Source organism: Salvelinus alpinus, chromosome 9 (genome assembly GCF_045679555.1).
Source record: "Salvelinus alpinus chromosome 9, SLU_Salpinus.1, whole genome shotgun sequence".
Taxonomy (NCBI): Eukaryota; Metazoa; Chordata; class Actinopteri; order Salmoniformes; family Salmonidae; genus Salvelinus; species Salvelinus alpinus.
In genome coordinates this window covers 82,178,075-82,198,584 of record NC_092094.1, presented here as the reverse complement: position 1 = coordinate 82,198,584, position 20,510 = coordinate 82,178,075, and the positions used below count along the sequence as shown (strand labels likewise).

The window sequence follows — 20,510 nt, the reverse complement described above, 5'->3', positions numbered from 1 at the left end:
CCCTATAGGCTGTCTCATCGTTGTCGGTGATCAGGCCTACCATTGTTGTGTCATCGGGAAACTTGATGATGGTGTTGGAGTCGTGCCTTGCCATGCAGTCATGAGTGAACAGGGAGTACAGGAGGGGAATGAGCACACACCCCAGAGGGGCCCCCGTGTTGAGGACCAGCGTGGCGGATGTGTTTTTACCTACCCTTACCACCTGGAGGTGGGCTGTCAAGAAGTCCAGGATCCAGTAGCAGAGGGGGGTGTTTAGTCCCAGGGTCCTTAGCCTAGTGATGAGCTTTGAGGGCACTACGGTGTTGAATGCTGAGCTGTACTGTAGTCAATGAATAGCATTCTCACAAAGGTGTTCCTTTTGTCCAGGTGGGAAAGGGCAGTGTGGAGTGCATTAGAAATTGCATCATCTGTGGATCTGTTGGCGTGGTATGGAAATTGGAGTGGGTCTAGGGTTTCTGGGATAATGGTGTTGATGTGAGCCATGACCAGCCTTTCAAAGCACTTCATGGCTACAGATGTGAGTGCTATGGGTCGGTAGTCATTTATGCAGGTTACCTTAGTGCTCTTGGGCACAGACAGGGACTATGGAGGTCTGCTTGAAACATGTTGGTATTACAGACTCAGTCAGGGACAGGTTGAAAATGTCAGTGAAGACACTTGCCAGTTGGTCAGCGCATGCTCGGTGTACACGTCCTGGTCATCCGTCTGGCCCTGCGGCTTTGTGAATGTTGATCTGCCTAATGGTCTTACTCATATCGGCTACGGAGAGCGTGATCACACAGTCGTTTGGATTAGCTGATGCTCTCATGCATGTTTCAGTGTTACTTGCCCCGAAGCGAACATAGAAGTTATTTAGCTCGTCTGGTACGCTCGTGTCACTGAGAAGCTCACAGCTCACGGCTATCTTTCTGACAGAACACAGTGTGTATATAATTACAATCACAAGTCTAGCTTTCTTGAGATTAATATAGGTGTGCTCCAGGGTTCCATTTTAGCTCCTGTGTTGTTCTCAATTTTTATTAATGATTTGGTAAATGGGATGCAAACAGAAAAGTTACATCTATACGCAGATGATACAGTCATATATTCATGTGCTCCTCTGGTTCAGGCTGTTGAAGAGCTCCAGGCTGCTTTTCCGTCACTGCAGGCCTCCCTTTATGGTCAAAAAACTAAATTCTTTACCAGAGCTGGAACTTTGCCAGAGAATTGCCAGAGCATCTGGTGGCTTATCCACTGAAAAAGTGTCATGGATGACAAGTTGTCTTTTAAAGTTCATGTGGATAATCTTGTGACAAACCTTAAATTGAAATTGGGTTTTTATTTTCATAATAAGGCTTGCTTAACGCTTATGGCTAGAAAGAAGCTTGTTCAGGCCACTTTTCTCTCTGTAATTGATTATGGTTACTTGTTGTATATGCGTGCAACCTCCATCTTACAGAGACTGGACTCTGTTAATTATGCATCCTTGCGCTTTATTACAAATGCCAAGTCACTCACCCTCCATTGCACATTGTACCAAATGTTAGGTTGGACATCACTTTATATGCACAGAAAGATACATTTGTGTGTGTTCATCTACAAAGCCCTTTTGGGTAAACTCCCTCTTTACCTCGGTCTTCTTCACCACCAGCAGTTATTTTTAAACCTTTATTTATCTAGGCAAGTCAGTTAAGAACAAATTCTTATTTTCAATGACGCCCTAGAAACAGTGGGTTAACTGCCTTGTTCAGGGGCAGAAGGACAGATTTTTACCTTGTCAGCTCGGGGATTCAAACTTGCAACCTTTCGGTTACTAGTCCAACGCTCTAACCACTAGGCTACCCTGCCACCCCAGTTACCATACCCGGTCTGCTAGGTGGTTGCTACTTAAAGTCTACAGGACATTCACAGTATTAGGCAAGACTGCCTTCTCTTGTTGTGCACCAGAGGCATAGAATAGTCTACAATCCATGCTTCCTCTAGATATGTTAGTGCCACTGAAAGAATTTCTGTTACGGAGGAGTGTAAATGCTTTTTTTTTGCCTGGATCATGTTGTTTTGTATGGTATTGTTGTATGTTTTAATTATGTAATGTACTGATTGTTGCTGCCTTCTTGGCCAGTTCTCCCTTGAAAAAGAGACTCTGGGTCTCAATGGGCTTTTCCTGGTTAAATAAAGGTTAAATAAAAAGGTCTGTAATAGTTTGCATCCGATGAGCGTCAGAGCCGGTGTAGTACAATTCAATCTTAGTCCTGTATTGACGCTTTGCCTGTATGATGGTTCGTCGGAGGGCATAGCGGGATTTCTTATAAGCTTCCGGGTTAGAGTCCCGCTCCTTGAAAGCGGCAGTTCCACCCTTTAGATCAGTACGGATGTTGCATGTAATCCATAGCTTCTGGGTATGTACGTACGGTCACTGTGGGAACAACGTCATCGATGCACTTTTGATGAAGCCAGTGACAGATGTGGTGTACTCTTCAACGCCATCGGAAGAATCCCGGAACATATTCCAGTCTGTGCTAGCAAAACTCGTTACATTTTGAATGCTTAGCAGGACAGGAAAATGGTCTAATTCACACACTTATCAAGAGAACATCCCTGATCATCCCTACTACCTCTGATCTGGCGGACTCACTAAATACATGCTTTGTTTGTAAAGGATGTCTGAGTGTTGGATTGAACCCCTGGCTATCTGTAAATAAGAAAATGTGTCCATCTGCTTTGCTTAATATAAGGAATTTGAAATGATTTATACTTGTACTTAAGTATATTTTAGCAATTACATGTACTTTTGATCAATTTAAAACCAAATACTTTTTGACTTTTACTCAAGTAGTATTTTACTGAGTGACACTTTTACTTGTCATTTTTATTAAGGTATCTTTACTTTTACTCAAATAGGAAAATTGGGTACTTTTTCCACCACTGCAAAATTGTTAATTCATTATAATCCACATATTAATTCACATTTCCTGTTACTTCAGGATTATTTTGCTGTTGTAGCAAACTGGCTCAAATCTGACATTTGTGTCTCCAATACAGGGATCATTTGCATGGTATATTTGCATCTGTGAAAGTCTATACCAGCATCTACTGTGCCTCTGCAAAACTATTTGCATGTATGTATCACAGAGTCCTGTCAAGCCTTTATACCAACTTGCTGGACACCCAAGTCTATTTCTTCCATCGACCAAAGGCTTTCTATGTACTGAAACAAAACAACATTTCCAAACAACCAAAGAAAATCCTGCTATTGTGAATATTGGAAAGGATGAAAAATATGTCTAGTTCAGTTGGATTGGGTTACAGAGAAACAAGTGTGAAAAGCACATTAGTCATTGCTCTATAGTCTGTCCTGACAAACTGTTGACAGAAACTGAAACTGACCAGTGCACAATACATTTGGTTCTGGGTTTTGAGATAATTTAAATTATTAAAGGATGCGATGTTAGTATGTTTGTAAAATATAAATAATCCCTAATTTTGCATTATTTCATTTAGAAACAATTGCATGCCATACATTTTTGTGTTCAATTAATGAAAATTGAATTGATTCAGTTTGATAAGACTATATTTTATTAAAGTGTTTAAAGTTATGCCTGTGAGCCATAAGGTACAGGAGGCCCAGTGGTGAACAGGTACCCAATTGTCATACTTGACTAAAAGTAAAGATACCTTAATAGAAAAGGACTCAAGTAAAAGTGAAAGTCACCCAGTAAAATACCACTTGAGTAAAAGTCTAAAAGTATTTGGTTTTAAACCTACTTACAGTATATCACAAAAGTGAGTACACCCCTCACATTTTTGTAAATATTTTAGTATATCTTTTCATGTGACAACACTGAAGAAATGACACTTTGCTACAATGTAAAGTAGTGGTGGTACAGCTTGTATAACATTGTAAATTTGCTGTCCCCTCAAAATAACTCAACACACAGCCATTAATGTCTAAACCGCTGGCAACAAAAGTGAGTATACCCCTAAGTGAAAATGTCCAAATTAGGCCCAAAGTGTCAATATTTTGTGTGACCACCATCATTTTCCAGTACTGCCTTAACCCTCTTGAGCATGGAGTTCACCAGAGCTTCACAGGTTGCCACTGGAGTCCTCTTCCACTCCTCCATGACGACATCACGGAGCTGGTGGATGTTAGAGACCTTGCACTCCTCCACCTTCCGTTTGAGGATGCCCCACAGATGCACAATTGGGTTTCGGTCTGGAGACATGCTTGGCCAATCCATCACCTTTACCCTCAGCTTCTTTAACAAGGCAGTGGTCGTCTTGGAGGTGTGTTTGGGGTCGTTATCATGTTGGAATACTGCCCTGCGGCCCAGTCTCCGAAGGGAGGGGATCATGCTCTGCTTCAGTATGTCACAGTACATGTTGGCATTCATGGTTCCCTCAATGAACTGTAGCTCCCCAGTGCCGGCAGCACTCATGCAGCCCCAGACCATGACACTCCCACCACCATGCTTGACTGTAGGCAAGACACACTTGTCTTTGTACTCCTCACCTGGTTGCCGCCACACACGCTTGACACCATCTGAACCAAATAAGTTTATCTTGGTCTCATCAGACCACAGGACATGGTTCCAGTAATCCATGTCCTTAGTCTGCTTGTCTTCAGCAAACTGTTTGCGGGCTTTCTTGTGCATCATCTTTCGAAGAGGCTTCCTTCTGGGACGACAGCCATGCAGACCAATTTGATGCAGTGTACGGCGTATGGTCTGAGCACTGACAGGCTGACCCCCCACCCCTTCAACCTCTGCAGCAATGCTGGCAGCACTCATACGTCTATTTCCCAAAGACAACCTCTGGATATGACGCTGAGCACGTGCACTCAACTTCTTTGGTCGACCATGGCGAGGCATGTTCTGAGTGGAACTTGTCCAGTTAAACCGCTGTATGTTCTTGGCCACCGTGCGGCAGCTCAGTTTCAGGGTCTTGGCAATCTTATAGCCCAGGCCATCTTTTTTTGTAGAGCAACAATTCCTTTTTTCAGATCCTCAGAGAGTTCTTTGCCATGAGGTGCCATGTTGAACTTCCAGTGACCAGTCAGTATGAGGGAGTGTGAGAGCGATGACACCAAATTTAACACACCTGCTCCCCATTCACACCTGAGACCTTGTAACACTAACGAGTCACATGACACCGGGGAGGGAAAATGGCTAATTGGGCCCAATTTGAACATTTTCACTTAGGGGTGTACTCACTTTTGTTGCCAGCGGTTTAGACATTAATGGCTGTGTGTTGAGTTATTTTGAGGGGACAGCAAATTTACACTGTTATACAAACTGTACACTCACTACTTTACATTGTAGCAAAGTGTCATTTCTTCAGTGTTGTCACATGAAAAGATATACTCAAATATTTACATAAATGTGAGGGGTGTACTCACTTTTGTGATATACTGTAAGTATCAAAAGTAAATGTAATTGCAAAAATATACTTAAGTATAAAGTATATAAAAGTGTAAAAGTATAAATCATTTCAAATAATTTTGAGTATATTTAAAACCAAATACTTTTAGACTTTTGCTCAAGTACTATTTTACTGGGTTACATTCAAAATGTAATGCATATTTTACATTTTTTTAATGAATGTGGTGAAGTAAAAGTAAAAGTTGTCAAAAATATACATGGTAAAGTAAAGATACCCCCAAAAGCGACTTAAGTAGTACTTTAAAGTACTTTACACCATTGAGTAGGCCTGTCAAACAACATTTCAAAATGATGTACGGTCTGTGTAAGTGCCCACAGCACATGTCACAGGAACATAATGGATTCTCAGAGGACATGAATGTGTCTCATTTGCAAGGTAAATCAACGTAATGTCAACAGTATATCACCTAGTGCTCATAGTTAACTGTAACAGGATTTCAGAGCGCTAACAAAACATTCAGCCATGACTCTCTCATCAGACGGGTAAGAATCCTTGATTGGTCTTATAATTTCTGTTTCACCATTTTGCTGATAATAACAATTATACTTTTTCTTCTAGAAAACAATATAAAAGACGATAGTTTGATAGTTGAAGGGTTTATTTCCAAAACGCTATATCCACTATATCCAGAAATGTTGGCTTATGGGTACCTTCATGTGTGTAAAATATTACTGTTCTCAGATTTTATATTCATCGATCTTCGATGTGTATGAAAATGTGTTTATTTTGCAAAACTCTACAAAACATTAAGAACGCCTTCCTAATATTGAGTTGCATGCACCCCCCCCCCCCCCCCCCCCCTAAAATTAATGCACTTACAGTAAGTCGCTACGGTTGAGAAAAGCATTTGCTAAATGACTAAAATGTCCAATATTACTACATTTTTTTCAATATTGATGCCACCAATGTATCATTTGTACATTTCTTTAAATGGAGCTGTAGTAAAAATGTAGTTATTTGTTATATTTTAGAGTGTGAAGTGGATATATAGCATTTAGCAAAAAAACATGATTATTTGTCTCTGAAATGAAACCATCAAGTGATATATTTTAACCTAATTAGATTAGATTTCTTCAATAAATAAAGGCTAATTTACCAACATTTCTGAAAATTGAAATATAGCATTTTGGAATTAAGCTCTTCAGATGTATATTAGACTGTTGTAATGAGCCTGTAATGATACATGTTTTCTTGGCTTGACAGATTAAGGCTATCAATGGAAGGGAAACTTTGGGGATTTTGTTTGACCACAGCCATTCTGCTCTGTGGCATTGGCTGCCAGTTCAATGCAAGTGAACGTCGTAAGTTAAATTTTCCCTTGTAACGTAAACAACACCAAAATCATTTGATTGAATGCTATATTTTTCATGTTCGTCAGTCAGAAATGCATTGCAAATTATATTTTTTCTTAAAAAGTGAATATTTAATTTCAAGGGGCTTAACTCTAATGTATTACTGGTGCATTTCAAAAAGGGATTCATATGTACATGGTATGGGTCAAAAGTTTTTGAACACCTACTCATTCAAGGGTTTTTCTATATTTTGACTATTTTCTACATTGTAGAATAATAGTGAAGACATCAAAAATATTAAATAACACATATGGAGTCACGTAGTAACCAAAAAAGTGTTAAACAAATCAAAATATATTTGAGATTATTCAAATACCCACCTTTTGCCTTGATGGCAGCTTTGCAAACTTTTGTCATTCTCTCAACCAGCTTCATAATTTTGATGTCTTCACTATTATTCTACATTGTAGAAAATAGTCAAATAAAGAAAAACCCTTTTGATGAGCAGGTGTTCTAAAACTTTTGAACAGTAGTGTATATATATATATTTTTTACAACAAATTTCAATAGATCTTGTCCTTAAATGTGTACATTAACCTGCATTGTATTTCCAGGTTGTACAGTACTGATAGTGAACGATGACACATATTCAGGAGTCATTCGGAATGGGAAAGATAGTCTCTCTCAGAATGACTTTTCAGGTACAGTATGATAACTAACTAGTTAACAGAGAGGTGAAACATTGTCAAAATATAAGCTCATGTCTGTGCCACAGCTTAAGATATACACTGAGTATACCAAACATTATGAACACCTTCCTAATGTTGAGTTGCACCCCCTTTTGCCCTCAGAACAGCCTCAGTTTGTTTGGGCATGAACTCTACAAGGTGTCGAAAGCATTCCACAGGGATGCTGGCCCATATTGACTCGAATGCTTCCCACAGTTGTGTCAAGTTGACTGGATGTCCTTTGGGTGGTGGGCCTTTCTTGATACACAATGTTGAGCATGAAAAACCCAGCAGTGTTGCAGTTCTTGACACAAACCGGTGTGCCTGGCACCTACTACCATAACCCATTCAAAGGCACTTCAATATTTAGTTTTGCCCATTCACCTTCTGAATGGCACACATACACAATCATGTCTCAATTGTCTCAAGGCTTAAAAATGTAACTAGTGACATCAATAAGGGATCATAGCTTTCACCTGGTCAGTCTATGTCATGGAAAGAGCAGGTGTCCTTAATGTTTGTATACTCAGTGTACATTGCCTTATTTCCAGATTGGATGGGGAATTGTACCTTACAGAAGGAATTCCAGAGGCTCTGCATCATATCCACTGGAAAGAACACAACAACATCAGGTAGTCTCACTTTATGTAAAACCTTTTGTAGATCTATATTACAGAGTCCAGTTATGGTTATTCAAAACATTCAAATTCATTTTATGAATACTTTGTTGTAATGCTGTATGTATCTTTAGAAAAATGTCATCCAGGATTCACCAACTGTACATTTGAAGTGAGGAAAGATAACAATTCATACTTCATAACTCTGAGTAAAGTTGCTGTCAACAACCAAGAGCTCAACTTGTGGTTTCCACTGAGAAAGAACATAACATGTATTCCATCACAGTTCTATCAAAATACTGCAGGTAAAGTAGACATAATAGTTTTTCTTCATAACATATACTTTTATCAGACATGTTTGGATAACATAGCCAAGCTACTGCAGCCGTCGAGGTGTAGGCTACAGCGTACTTGACTTTTGGAAGGCAGTTTCATGTTTTGCATTCAATAACTGTTAAATAGTGCCCTCTGCTGGTAGATGCTAGATCAAACATACAAGTTCTGTATTGCAATCCTCCAGGCAGCCTACAACTACTGTTAAACTATTAGTCCTGACCTTTCAACGGGTTGTACATTTCCATTTAATTCCCATCAAAATAATACATCTACAAACACTTACACGAAATCCATAACATTAGCAATTAGGCAAAACATTACAGCGTATAGAGTATATATTCTGTGTTCTATACATCTGACTGTTTTTTATTTAATTAGGCAAGTCAGTGAAGAACAAATTCTTATTTACAATGACAGCCTAGGAACAGTGGGTTAACTGCCTTGTTCAGGGGCAGAACGATAGATTTTTACCTTGTCAGCTCAGGGATTTTGATCTTGCAACCTTTCGGTCACTAGTCCAACGCTCTAACCACTAGGCTACCTGCCGCACCCAACTGTAAAGCCTGCCTGTATAAATGGATGTAAAATAATTATGCTAGTACATTTTCAGACACATGCATGTACTGCCATTCTTAGGAGCCCATATCATATCATACATATCGTACTACACTGGCTCTGATGCTCGTCAGGATATGTGGCAGGGCTTGCAAACTATTACAGACTACAAAGGGAAGCACAGCCGTGAGCTGCCCAGTAACACGAGCCTACCAGACGAGCTAAATAACTTCTATGCTCGCTTCGAGGCAAGTAACACTGAAACATACATGAGAGCATCAGCTGTTTTGGACGACTGTGTGATCACTCTCTCCGTAGCCGATGTGAGTAAGACCTTTTAAACAGGTCAACATTCACAAGGCCGCAGGGCCAGACGGATTACCAGGACGTGTACTCCGAGCTTGTGCTAACCAACATGCAAGTGTCTTCACTGACATTTTCAAACTGTCCCTCACGAGTCTGTAATACCAACATGTTTCAAGCAGACCACCATAGTCCCTGTGCCCAAGAACACTAAGGTAACCTGCCTAAATGACTACCGACCCATATCACTCACATCTGAAGCCACAAAGTGCTTTGAAAGGCTGGTCATGGCTCACATCAACACCATTATCCCAGAAACCCTAGACCCACTCCAATTTGCATACCGCCCCAGCAGGTCCACAGATGATGCAATCTCTAATGCACTCCACACTGCCCTTTCCCACCTGGACAAAAGGAACACCTATGTGAGAATGCTATTCATTGACTACAGCTCAGCGTTCAACACCATAGTGCCCTCAAAGCTCATCACTAAGCTAAGGACCCTGGGACTAAACACCTCCCTCTGCAACTGGATCCTGGACTTCTTGACTTGCCGCCCCCAGGTGGTGAGGGTAGGTAAAAACACATCCGCCACGCTGGTCCTCAACACGGGGGCCCCTCTGGGGTGCGTGCTCATTCCCCTCCTGGACTCCCTGTTCACTCATGACTGCATGGCCAGGCACAACTTCAACACCATCATTAAGTTTGCAAATGACACAACAGTGGTAGGCCTGATCACCGACAACAATGAGACAGCCTATAGGGAGGACGTCAGAGACCTGGCTGTGTGGTGCCAGGACAACAACCTCTCCCTCAACATGATCAAGACAAAGGAGATGATTGTGGACTATAGGAAAAGGAGGACCGAGCACGCACCCCCATTCTCATCGACGGTGCTGTAGTGGAGCAGGTTGAGAGCTTCAAGTTCCTTGATGTCCACATCACCAACAAACTATCATGGTCCAAACACACCAAGACAGTCGTGAAGAGGGCACGACAAAGCCTATTCCCTCTCAGGAGACTGAAAAGATTTGGCATGGGTCCTCAGATCCTCAAAAAGTTCTACAGCTGCACCATCGAGAGTATCCTGACTGGTTGCATCACTGCCTGGTATCGCAACTGCTCGGCCTCCAACCGCAAGGCACTACAGAGGGTAGTGCGTACGGCCCAGTGCATCATTGGGGCCAAGCTTCCTGCCATTCAGGACCTCTATACCAGGCAGTGTCAGAGGAAGGCCCTAAAAATAAAGACTCCAGCCACCCTAGTCATATACTGATCTTTCTGCTACCGCACAGAAAGCGGTACCAGAGCGCCAAGTCTAGGTCCAAAAGACTTCTTAACAGCTTCTACCCCCAAGCCACAAGACTCCTGAATAGCTAATCAAATGGCTACCCAGACTATTTGCATTGCCCCCCCACATTATTTTAAGGTGCTGCTATTCTCTGTTGATAATCTATGCATAGTTACTTTAACTCTACTCTACCTACATGTACATATTACCTCAATTACCTCGACTAACCAGTGCCCCCGAACATTGACTCTGTACCGGTACCCCCTATATACATAATGGCCTCTCTATTGGTATTTTACTGCTGCTCTTTAATTATTTAATTATTTGTTACTTACATTTTTTTTTTTTATCCTTATCTATTTTTTTTTTACTTAACACTTATTTGTGGTTAAGGGCTCGTAAGTAAGCATTTCACTGTAAGTTCTACACCTGTTGTATTCGGCACATGTGTCAATAAAATCTGATTTGATTTGATATCATAAACAGCAGGAGAGATCTAACTGCATAGTTTTATTTGTAACAGTTACTATTTTGATATCAGTATGATTTAACCATGTGCTTTTATAATTATCTAAAAGGTGATCAGACTACTCCGGTGAAGCCAGAAACCTTCTGTGGAAAGAATTCAACCTATGATGCAGATGCTTGCAGAAGTACAGTACATGCCAAACATTTATATACTGTCATACTGTTAAAATGAATAATTATTTACTGTACTGTGGTTCTAATGAAGAAGTTCATACTAGACATTCAAATGTGGTCTGAGCAAGATGCATCGTTTTTGTTTTGATTGATTTGCAGATAAGACCCAAGATAAATTCATTCTTAAGATCACTGAGGCGGGACCAATTAGTTGTCTAACATGTGACAACCCTGTTAAGAAGCCGGATATAAACATATGTTTACCCAGCGGCCAACTGGAAAGCTCAAGTGGGGTCATAAGTGCTGATTTGGCATCGTAAGTTTTTAGATTTAAGAAGCACATACAGTATACAAAATATATACAAAAGTATGTGGACAACCTTTGAAATTAGTGGATTTGGCTATTTCAGCCACACTTGCTGCTGACAGGTGTATAAAATCAAGCACACAGCCATGCGATCTTCATAGACAAACATTGGCAGTAGAATGGCCTTACTGAAGAGCTCAGTTACTTTCAACGTGGCACTGTCATAGGATACCAGCTTTCCAAAAAGTCAGTTTGTCAAATTTCTGCCCTTCTAGAGCTGCCTATAAGTGCTGTTATTGTGAAGTGGAAACGTCCAGAAGCAACAACGGCTCAGCCACAAAGTGGTATGCCACACAAGCTCACAGACTGTAGAGTGCTGAAGCGCATAGCGCACAAAATTAATCTGTCCTCAGTTGCAACTCTTACTACTGAGTTCCAAACTGCCTCTGGAAGCACAAGAACTGTTCGCCGGGAATTTCATGAAATGGGTTTCCATGGCTGAGCAGCCGCACACAAGCCTAAGATCACCAAGCTCAATGCCAAGCCTTGGCTGGAGTGGTGTAAAGGTTGCCGCCAATGGACTCGGGAGCAGTAGAAACACGTTTTCTGGAGTGATGAATCACTCGTCACCATCTGGCAGTTAGACGGACGAATCTGGGTTTGATGCCAGGAGAACAGTAGAGTTTGGTGGAGGAGGAATAATGGTCTGGGGCTGTATTTCATGGTTCGGTCTAGGCCCCTTAGTTCCAGTGAAGGGAAATCTTAACGCTACAACACACAATGACATTCAAGACGATTCTGTGCTTCCAACTTTGTGGCAACAGTTTGGGGAAGGCCCCTTCCTGTTTCAACATGACAATTCCCCTGTGCACAAGGCAAGGTCCACACAGAAATGGTTTGTCGAGATCGGTGTGGAAAAACTTGATGGGCCTGCCCAGAGCCGTGATCTTAACCCCATAAAACACCTTTGGGATGAATTGGAACGCCAACTGCGAGCCAGGCCTAATTGCCCAACATCAATGCCCGACCTCACTAATGCTTTTGTGACGGAATGGAAGCAAGTCCCCGCAGCAATGTTCCAACAACTATTGGAAAGCCTTCCCAGACGAGTGGATGCTGTTATAGCAGCAAAGGGGGGACCAACTCCATATTAATGCCCATGATTTTGGAATGAGATGTTTGACGACCAGGTGTCCATATACATTTGGTCATGTAGTGTATTAATACAGTAATACTAATAGTTTATGTGGCAACAAACATCTTCTAGTGGAGCTGGTGTAATGGTGGTGATAATAATCACATTGGTTTTAAGGGATTTTATGTTTAGGGTTTTATGTTCATCGCAGCAAAGTCTAGAGCATGGCAAACTCAGATCTCATCTATATTTCAACGTTCTCTCACTATGACAGTGAGGCTATGAAAAATCTCTCCTCGTTGACTAAGCTGATGGGAAACGCCAGCACTGCAGCCATTTCAATGGGAAAGGTTAAAGGATTCCTTAGTAGACTTCATAAAGAAGACCCCAAGGATATCAACTTTGGTTTTTCCCCTGACAAGAATATGAGTGTAAGTACAGTAACGTGATCACTAGAGGTAAAACAATGATTACTAATAGTCCGTTAACTTATTATGAAAGTAACTGTTTTATTCTTAAACTAAATACAGAGAACTGTACACAGATTGATGAAGATTGAAATGATAATTATTCTCCTTTGTAGATTGTTGAAGACAAGAATGCTATGAAGAAATATTTCAATCGATCTGTGCGTGTGTCCAAAGAAGCTTATGACATGGCACTCAATAAGAGTGGAACTTTTGTCGGGGTTCTTGTCTTTCCCAGCATGTCCCAGGTAAACCTAAAAATGACTTGGACTAAAAGTTACTTTTTAAAAGCAGTAATTTGATATACTGTATTGTTAAGCATAAGAGGTTACAGGTTACATGTCACAGGTTACGTTACACTTCATCCTTCCAACATGTCATCTCCTCGCTCTTTCTAGGATGAAAAGAAGAGCATTGTTCTAAATGGTGAGGTAGTCGGAATCGAAATTGGAGTCCACATAGCTAATCTCACAGACACCATTGATATTGAGTACAGAAATGTTGATAAGGTAAGAGAGAAGTTGTATCATGTTGCAGGAACATATTTTGATTAGTAAGGCTATGCACAAAATAAATATGGAGATGCATAAATTATATGTTTTACACAGGTGGGATTCAATGTCTTTTGTAATTCCTGGGATGGGAAAGGTATTTCTCTTTCTTTCTGTACGTTTTCAAACCCTTTTCTTTTAATTTATACAACTTTAATAATTTAAAAGCCAAATATTCAACAACTTCCAACAGAGAGGATTGTGGGATCTTTTTCTCTTTTAGGAAAACTACCCAATTGGACCACAGATGGTTGTCAAACCTTGGAGAGCAACAACAGCATAACGTGCCAATGCACTCATTTATCCTTTTTTGCTATACTAATGGTGAGACATCCTCTCCATCATCTCCTGTTTTGAAGTCATGTTTCTGTGTCACTTTTAATCACATCCATAAGCTTATCCACTTGCTCACTTGCTCACTTGCTCTTCCTATTGTGATCATACACAGTCCCCTCCACCAAAGAACATCAGTGCCTCAGATGTGGCATCTCTAACCTACATTAGCTACATCGGCTGTGGACTGTCTATGTTCTTCTTGGGAACGGCTCTCTTCATGCAGTTTGTGATAAGGTATTTTTCATTATTCAACACAACACCGTACAGTGTGAGTATGATGACCAGTAGACCTCTATAGCAGGCTGGCCATGACGAGGAATACTGACGCTGAAACAACAAACCTTTTTCACTTCTGATTTCACAGCAAAACCAAATCTAGCCAAGCAACCAAGATCCTTGTCAACCTCTTCTTGGCTATGTTGTTCCTGAACCTGACCTTTCTGACCAACGAGACCATTGCAGCTATGGGGAGCTATGTTGCATGTGTCATCATAGCAGCAGTCATGCACTACTCCATGTTGTCCACTTTCACCTGGTTCCTCATTGAGGCGGTCCACTTGTTCCTGCAGCTGAAGAAACTCAACGCTAACATCAAACACTATATGCTGAAAGTTTACGTTGTGGGATGGGGTGAGAACAGAGTCATATTAGGGTGTATTAGAATGCTGCTCAATGTACATTACTGATTGACACAACAATCTTAATTTAATCACTGTTGTCACAGAGAACTGTCCTGCAAAGCAGGAAATGCAAACTTGCAGTGTATTCAAGGTTTAAAAAAGCTTTTAAAGTTTGTCATTTCCACTTAAAAATGACAGACTTGATTTTCCCTAACGAAAAATGTATCAACCCCTACAGTACTGTCCATTAATTATAATCCACATATTTCACATTTCCTGTTGCTGCAGGGTTATTTTCCTACTGTGAGAAACTATTCAAATTAAAATAAAATGTGCCTATGGTATTATCTCCTCTGATTGCACAAAATCATACCAGTTGCAACAGGCATATGGCATCAACCCAGTGTGTTTCTCATTTTCTCCAGTCCTTCCAGCTCTAGTGGTCATCGTCCTTCTGGGACTGCAAAAATATACATTAATGTCCATAAAAACAGATGATGGAAAATCAGTGAAAATGTAAGTGGAAATGTGACTTTTGGAATTGTCTGTTCTTTGCCCTAATGAGATGACAATCACAAACCATTTACCTGACTTGACTAGTTAAATACATTTCCCTTGTACATTTCAGGTGCTGGATCATTGACATCAACATCCATTATGGAGTCAACATCGGCTACTACGCCTGGGTGTTTGTCTGGACTTTGACCATCTTCATCATTGTAGTGAGACAGATCTTGTTCCTGAGGAAGACCAATGTAGGCAAGGGCCAGAACGACCCAGCGTCCAAGAACACCCTGACCATCCTGGGGCTCCTATTCCTGCTGGGCCTCACCTGGGGCTTTGCCTTCTTCAGCTACGGACCCATGGTTATCCCATCCTACTACATCTTCAGCATCCTCAACTCCTTCCAGGGTAGGCATCACTCAAAAATGACCTGTGTTTAGTGTGTGGATGTCCATGTACATTATCATAGGGCCAGGACCTTTTGCCTAACCATGTGACCTGACCAGGTTAAACTTCCAGATCTAGAGATTTTCCAGGTCAGGTCATGTGGCCATGGGGAACTCCTGACCATAGATGTGTATCATAGTTTATGTCTAAAGCTATTCCAGGACTGATAGTGACTGAGCTTCCATCTTCCTCTAGGCTTCTTCCTGTTCCTCTACTACTACAACACCAACAAAATTGTTGGTGATGACTCTGTATTCACCAACCAGACCAGCTCTACTTTTTCAAACATTTATGACGTCACTCCCGTTCACAAGAAGTAGCTAAGATTGGGGCCGATGGTGTATCTTACTACACTAGGTTTATAATTGCAATACACTAAGCACAAAATGTTTTTAAGATGTTTAATACCCTATTTAATAAATAAAAAAGTATGCTTATCTTTGTGAAATTTCTGTAATTTATATACACTACCGGTCAAAAGTTTTAGAACACCCACTCATTCAAGGGTTTTTCTTTATTTGTACTATTTTCTACATTGTAGAATAATAGTGAAGACATCAAAACTATGAAATAACACATATGGAATCATGTAGTAACCAAAAAAGTGTTAAACAAATCAAAATATATTTTATATTTGAGATTCGTCAAAGTAGCCACTCTTTGTCTTGAGGACAGCTTTGCACACTCTTGGCATTCTCACAGCCAGCTTCACCTGGAATGCTTTTCCAACAGTCTTGAAGGAGTTCCCACATATGCTGAGCACTTGTTGGCTGCTTTTCCTTCACTCTGCGGTCCGACTCATCCCAAACCATCTCAATTTGGTTGAGGTCGGGGGATTGTGGAGGCCAGGTCATCTGATGCAGCACTCCATCACTCTCCTTCTTGGTAAAATAACCCTTACACAGCCTGGAGGTGTGTTGGGTTATTGTCCTGTTGAAAAACAAATGATAGTCCCACTAAGCGCAAACCAGATGGGATGGCCTATCGCTGCAGAATGCTGTAGTAGCCATGCTAGTTAAGTGTGCCTTGAATGAGTAGGTGTTCCAAAACTTTTAACCGGTAGTGTATAATCTCTTAAATAAAATATACATATTGAAAATTATATCAATATCAATGTTGTTGCTACTGTATAGAAGGTTAACAAAATCATTTAGATTAAAGGTAAATTAAATACATTTTTCAACTTTAAATGTATCCTCTCCAGCACCAGCCCAACATCAACATACGTGAAAATAGCACATTCTATGTTTTCTACTAAAAAGATAAGTGTTTCCGATAAACCTCATCAACCAATTAGTAGACAATTAGTAGGCAGTGCCTACTCATAATTGGTTAAAATCACATGATGCACATTTTGCGCCATTTTCACATACAGTATGTTGATGTTGGGGTAGTGCTGGAGATGATAAATATGAAGTTGACGTTTTGAAAAATGTCCCTTCAAGGTAATGAAATCTTAATTACTGTATAGCAAATCAGTAAATCAGTTTGACACAAGGGGTCAGTCTTGTCCAACTTTATATCTTACTATAATGTGAGCGCTGATCAGTTACGTCTCTCTCTGTCTCTCTCGCTCTCTCTCTGTATCGATCTAGACTGTTTTATACAAGTTGTAAAGCGAGTAAAGTAAAGTCACTTGGTATAGAAACCTAAACAAATAGTAATAATAAATAGTAACAGCAGTGGTGAATGTGTGTGTGTGTCTTCTCTGTCTGTGTAAAACATTGAGGAAAGGCAGTGATTCACTCTGACTAAGCTAAAGGAGAGACATCCAAAACCAAGGCATGGTTCAATCACTTGTTTTAATAAACAACAGTACGGACATCAAGAAAAACATGACCCTTCTATAAGTGATGTGGTTGACAAGTGGTCACCACCCACCAAAAGGAGGAACATGCTGTTTCACAGAGGAGGAAAAGGCCTTTCTGTAACTGCAGAGAGAAAGTACCGCTGGGGGCTGCGCTAGCGCTTTTGCGTGCCTGGAGAAAATTACCCAGTGCCTAGAGAGAGTAGTATCCACTGAGTGGGGGTCTTAGCAGTCTAACCAGGAATGATCTCATGGTTACCTATAGTGATTAACAGCCTGAAGGCAAGTCAAATTTCTCCTCAGTTTGTCTGCATTCCTGTAAGATCAGAGTGTGCAGTAACTTTGATTTTGTATTAAGTATAGACAGACAAACTTGGTTTAGTGGTACAAAGCAAAAAGGAAGAATTGCCGTAGTGTATAGGTTGACTACTCTATTGCAATCCAGCTTCTCTTCTCCAATATTTCTTACTTTAAGAAGAGTTTTGGCCTGGGATATACACTATTTGCCTCCCCCAACCTTGAAAGCATCTGTTACATTTTTCTTGCCTTGAAACCACAAGATCCGGCCTCGTAAGGGGTGGCTTGTCAATGCTGAAACCATACAGGATTGTTTCAACGGCGTCTGCCCGCTGATACAATTAGTTGGCACCGTGTTCTGTGTGTGGCCAGGTTCTGCTAAACTGACATTTGCATTGCATTGTTGCTGGAATGTGTGGGTCGGGACAAAGAATGTGTTCTATCGTACAGATGTGAAACTGTTATTGTGAATCAAACTGACATTTGATGTGGCATCACTGGCATGCACTGAATCAGCTCAGGAAGTTGTTGGGAGAGAGCAGTCTGCGGATATTCCTGTTCTGCAATTCCACTTGTAGTGATGATTTTTAAGTCCCAGTGGAAGCGGTTCATAGTCCCACTTAACTAACGCAGAACTCTGAGTGGAAGAGAACAAGCAAGAGTTTGTAGAACGACATCCAGAGAGACAACCTTGTTTATGTATTTATAACTGATTCCACAGGACGTGCTACCTGTCCCAGACCTGCTGTTTTCAACTCTCTAGAGACCGCAGGAGCGGTAGAGATACTCTTAATGATCGGCTATGAAAAGCCAACTGACATTTACTCATGATTATTATTTGACCGTGCTGGTCATTTATGAACATTTGAACATCTTGGCCATGTTCTGTTATAATCTCCACCCGGCACAGCCAGAAGAGGACTGGCCACCCCTCATAGCCTGGTTCCTCTCTAGGTTTCTTCCTAGGTTTTGGCCTTTCTAGGGAGTTTTTCCTAGCCACCGTGCTTCTACACCTGCATTGCTTGCTGTTTGGGGTTTTAGGCTGGGTTTCTGTACAGCACTTCGAGATATTAGCTGATGTACGAAGGGCTATATAAAATAAACTTGATTTGATTTGATTCATCTTCCAAATGAGTTGGTGTGCCAGCCAAAACCTATAGGGTAATTACTGCCATAACATTTGATTAGGTATTGCTCAGAAAGGCCTCTTATATACAGCTACAGCACAGCCTGACTATGAGGTGAGCTGGTCCCTGCATGTGTCTGCCTCTCTGGCCTTGCAACATACAGTACTCTGTGGAGAGGCATCCTGCTGCACTCTGAAGCAGCTCCCTTCATTGTGCTGCACATTAGTCATGGTGGCTTCAAATACAAAATCAAATTTTCCTCCAAAATGTCGAGGAACTCAGAAAAAAACTCAACATAATGATTTACTTGTATTTATTTTCTCTATTTTCTCTCTATCTCTGTTCATCGAAATGTCTGTCTTAAAAATGGGCAATTAATGATTAACTCTCTAGTATATTGACTTGGACCAATAATGGCTGATTTCCATTTTTTCCTATTGTGTGTAAATCTCTGCTGAGGCTACATTTCAGAACAATCAAAAAGACATTCTAGTGCCTGAACATATGGCTTGTGAGGTGCAGAAACGATAAATTAATCATGTTAAAACTTTGGGACACAATCTCCATTACTTACATGGCTGACTGAATGTTTTTTAAAAATATGAAGAAGCAACGAAGAATGTGCATTTTAGCCATAATTCCACTTTATTTTGTTTCCTTTAGCGGAGGAAAATTGAGGAAACACTTTAATTGCTCTCAATCTATTAAGTCGTGGAAGCCCAAATGTACAGCTGAGGTTTGGATAAGGCCCAATGTGCATTTCAGCACTGGCATCCATCTCCAGAACTCTCAGACAGATAATTAAGAGAGAGGCCTTTCCTTCCCATCTCTTTACTGATATTAGTAAAAGAGAAACAGACAGACAGAGAGAGAAACAGACAGAGAGGGAGTCAGACAGAGAGGGAGTCAGACAGAGAGGGAGACAGATCGATAGAGAGGGAGACAGACAGAGAGGGACATGATAAACATGAGTCCTTTGTCCTGATCTTGTCCACATTCTGATTGTGGACAATTGATTGGGATCAGATCTTATAAGTAAGTGTAAACAGAGACACACAAAGAGCGAGGGAGCAAGAAGGAGATAGACAGTGAATCCCAAACCACCCCCTCACCCCTACCAACTCGCTCTGAGGGCCCTCCGTTGTCACGTGTTGTTGACGAAATGAAAGAGTGGCAATGGGATCCATAAACCCATCAACCTCTGGACACACTCCTGACTTGAATCATGCAATTCATGTTACACTTTTAAATATTAAAACGAGCATGAACTTCAAATGAACAAATTCCCCCGTCCTTTTACAAGATATAAACTTCCTTTTATCTGTTACGTGTCAAGTTTCAAAATCAGACATAAACAAATGCACATGATTTTATTTGTCACATGTGCCGAATACAAGCTTACCATGAAAAGCTTACTTACAAGCCCTAGGCACGCCTCTCACCTTTTTAAATGAAATTGTGCAAACTACAAACATATTGCATATTGCGGGACTCTGAAGCATGCTGCCTTGGTGGCTCGGTCGAAGTTGCTATTTGAGGGTCTAAATAGCCCCTATATCCTCGATCATTTTCACTCCCTCAGCTTTGGGAAACTTGCAGAAATGGCGGAGGCGCACATGAACGAGCAAATGAAGGGTGAATTAGGATTAACACACAGCGATTTGTGGATATGAGTCTGTTTGTGGATGCTGCAACAATTGCTAATAACCCATCCGCAACTGCCTGAC

The 20,510-nt window shown here is 40.9% G+C and overlaps 1 protein-coding gene across 1 annotated transcript; it reads left to right on the top strand.

Annotated features, from left to right (window-relative positions):
- The first annotated feature begins 5,813 nt into the window (after positions 1 to 5,813).
- LOC139530769 (adhesion G protein-coupled receptor G3-like) lies at positions 5,814 to 17,242 on the top strand. The gene is made up of 17 exons (XM_071327450.1): positions 5,814 to 5,903; positions 6,625 to 6,722; positions 7,328 to 7,414; positions 7,993 to 8,073; positions 8,193 to 8,363; positions 11,122 to 11,196; positions 11,345 to 11,501; positions 12,902 to 13,058; positions 13,211 to 13,342; positions 13,493 to 13,603; positions 13,703 to 13,742; positions 13,869 to 13,969; positions 14,094 to 14,215; positions 14,346 to 14,611; positions 15,027 to 15,117; positions 15,230 to 15,513; positions 15,748 to 17,242. Exons 1-17 carry the CDS (start codon positions 5,884 to 5,886, stop codon positions 15,870 to 15,872), a joined length of 2,118 nt encoding a protein of 705 aa, XP_071183551.1. The 5' UTR covers positions 5,814 to 5,883; the 3' UTR covers positions 15,873 to 17,242.
- Positions 17,243 to 20,510: the final 3,268 nt, after the last annotated feature.

Coding starts and splice junctions, on each gene's coding strand:
- LOC139530769 (XM_071327450.1), top strand. CDS start 5,884: ATGACTCTCTCATCAGACGG. Junction 14,612..15,026: donor AGTTTACGTTGTGGGATGGG/GTGAGAACAGAG, acceptor CATTTTCTCCAG/TCCTTCCAGCTCTAGTGGTC. Junction 15,118..15,229: donor GATGGAAAATCAGTGAAAAT/GTAAGTGGAAAT, acceptor TGTACATTTCAG/GTGCTGGATCATTGACATCA.